This window comes from Lottia gigantea (assembly GCF_000327385.1).
Source record: "Lottia gigantea unplaced genomic scaffold LOTGIsca_907, whole genome shotgun sequence".
NCBI classification, from domain to species: domain Eukaryota; kingdom Metazoa; phylum Mollusca; class Gastropoda; family Lottiidae; genus Lottia; species Lottia gigantea.
The window spans coordinates 1-2,858 of NW_008710975.1; the positions used below are offsets into that span (position 1 = coordinate 1).

Genomic DNA, 2,858 nt, shown 5'->3' on the forward strand with positions numbered 1-2,858 from the left:
CATCGCAGATTATCGGCGAGCATCGCAGAACTGTCGCTTAATATTGCAGATTCATCTCCGTTCCACTATTTCTACAATTTTGTCGATGTCCATTGCAAAACTTTTCCGCGTTTTTCCGTTGCAAGACTATCGCAGATTCCTAAATACTGAGTGGGACTGGAGCTTTAGTTCACTCTTATGTCACTCTTGAACAACTTTGTCTTCACAAAAGTTACTTTTTCTGTTTTTATCTTTTAGTATCCAATATCATACAAGTATCCAATTTTCCTGCTAATGAAACAGAAGATACAATTTCAATGTTTTTCCGAAAGAAAAAAAATCACAGGAATGGAGGGTGCTAAATTTAAAATATTATCTTATGATGAACAAAGAAGAGTAGCGTTGATTGAATTTGAGGAGAGAGAAGGTAATTTTAGATAATATTAAATGTGAGGATTAATTATATCTATTGATTAGTATAAAGACTCATAAAATTCAGTATATTCAGATATTAATAAATCGATTCTAATTTTTGGCTTACAAATTCTTTCTGATAGCTTCTAATGGGCGTATATTACCTTACCTGGTGATTTAGGTTATCTTATATAGTGATACTTGTTGTTGTCGAGATTTTGTGTCCAATGACTCCCATGGTTTAAATTTAAGAAACTCATTGCTGAGTCCTGAGATTACCACAGGTATTAACAACTGATTTTAATGAATATTGGTAGGATTAGATTGATTGATCATTCCTCCTGTTTCTGAAACTACTGGCATGATGTGTACCATCTTGAATTATTCCCATTTGATACAGTGTTCACTACATGTTATATTTTTATAAAGTTGTATTCAGACTATTGAGAAAGAAAGAGATAGAATTCCATGGTCAAACAATCACAATTTTACCACATAAACTGACTGTAGCTGACTGTAATAACCCAAGAAAACACCTGAAAGTGACAGGATTTAATTCTAGAACTTCTACAGAAATGAAAGAAATGTACTTTGAAAGTAAAAAGAAAAGTGGCGGTGAAGCTGAAAGTGTTAATTTTGTATCTTATGAGACAATTGAAGGTAAGATAAGAGCTGGGGTGAATCTAGAAAATACCTGAGGGGAGGGGCACAAATTATCTCTCGAATGCGAGGCCGGATCCCCTTCAGACCAGAGACGTCTAGAATCCAACAGATTTCAGATGGAAATTGTTTATATATTACTTATAGTTGTGATGAAGGTAAGTTTAGGTACATTGGGAATAGAAAGTGAAACTGATATGTAATAATCATAGACAGTTTCACTTTTAATTTTTTTATCAGTCTACAAAGTGACTTGACTTTCGACTTTTTATTAAAAATAGCCTGTTTGTCCTCAATTGGTATTAAAGTGAAATTTCTGATGAGTTTGATATTTGAAATTTTCAAAACTCCATCCAATTCATTTCATTTGAAATAAAACTTGTTATGTTTAGATGCTGAAATAGTTTGTAGAAAACAACATACAATAGGAAATGATACAGTGTATGCTTCAAAATATGTACCACCACCTAAATGGAATCATCGGTTTTTGATAAGTAATATTTCTGAAGATACATCTTTGATAAAACTGAAAAATTTTTTAGAAGGAAAGTTAGGATGTGATACAACAAAAATATTATTTAACGAAGTAGGAGATAAAGCTATAGTTTATTGTTCATCTGATCAGTACGGTAGGATTCTAATTATATATTGGTAACAGATAACGCGGATAATTCTAGGTACACATGGGTTTGAAGGCTCAAATTTCGACGGTGAGCTATGAAGACTATTACTGATTGTCTTAGCTAAAACTTACCCGATTCTGAGACTAAAATATGATTTGTCAAAAAGAATGGCCTATCTGTCCTTTTATTGCATTCTGTAGCTACTTAATGCACAGTGACTTAAAGGGACAGATTCGCCATTCGTTATACCAATCATACCCTAGTCTCAGAAACGGAAATCTATTAGCTAAGCGAATCAGAAATAATGTTAGCAGCTTACAATTGAAATTGTAGCCGTCAAATCCATGTGTACCTAGAATTAACCACGTTTGAAAGTTAAAATGACGACTCGTTATGTATACCCAGAATTAACCACGTTTGAAAGTTACTCGTCATTTTAAGATACTTTGTCATATATATTATACAGTAATAGAAAAGGATATTCTATTAGATCTATAATTAGATATTTAAATTAGATCCAGAATCATCGTCTCTTTTTACTGATAAAAATGGTCGATATTTAAAGAAGGTATGGTTAAGAGGTAAATAGCCTTCATCAAGATTTTACCCGTGAATAAAACAACCCCGAAGTCATGAACTATTCATAAAGAAATATTTGGCGCGAGATTTACCAGAATTGGCTATGAAATTAAAAGTTAAGTTAACCATGGATGATGAGACAGTTGGAATAAGAGTTGAGGGAACAGAAGGAAGAATACAAGAAATTTTGGAGACATTAGAAAAGTTTAGTAACGGTATTGACTGTCAAGAGATAAAAATTGGAAACACAATTCATAAAAAGGTCTTAGAGTCAGAGAGGGGTTCAGAAATATTAAAAACTATTGAGGGACAAGCGAGATGTGTTATCTTTAAAGTTTCAATGAATGAAGAAAAGGCATTACTAGGCAAATTCGAAATAAATAGTGCAACTATTAACGTAATACAAGTTGATATTACGACTCTATCGGTGGATGTAATTGTTAATGCTGCTAATGAAAACCTACTGCTTATTGGAGGAGTTGCTGGTGCTATCAGAGACAAAGGTAAGTGTAGATATTAATAAATGTAAGTAAGTGGTAGAAGGTAGTTTGTTTTCATCATACGTAATAATAGATTACCCCAATAGGTCTAATATTGTTTTAT

General features: G+C 32.6%; 2 protein-coding genes across 2 annotated transcripts in view; both read left to right on the top strand.

The window, feature by feature from the left end:
* Nucleotides 1-327: 327 nt before the first annotated feature.
* LOTGIDRAFT_176280 (hypothetical protein) lies at nt 328-2,174 on the top strand (the record flags this gene model as incomplete). The annotated part of the gene is made up of 4 exons (XM_009068551.1): nt 328-406; nt 823-1,053; nt 1,446-1,682; nt 2,143-2,174. 4 exons carry the CDS (start codon nt 328-330, stop codon nt 2,172-2,174), a joined length of 579 nt encoding a protein of 192 aa, XP_009066799.1.
* Nucleotides 2,175-2,382: 208 nt separating this feature from the next.
* The window catches only part of LOTGIDRAFT_176281 (hypothetical protein), a gene marked incomplete at both ends in the record, with an annotated part of 5,919 nt that continues 5,443 nt past the window's right edge, over nt 2,383-2,858 (top strand). Inside the window, one exon of the mRNA XM_009068552.1 lies at nt 2,383-2,758. Within this exon, the coding sequence (XP_009066800.1) occupies nt 2,383-2,758 (376 nt within the window). The remainder of the gene's footprint in view (nt 2,759-2,858) is intronic.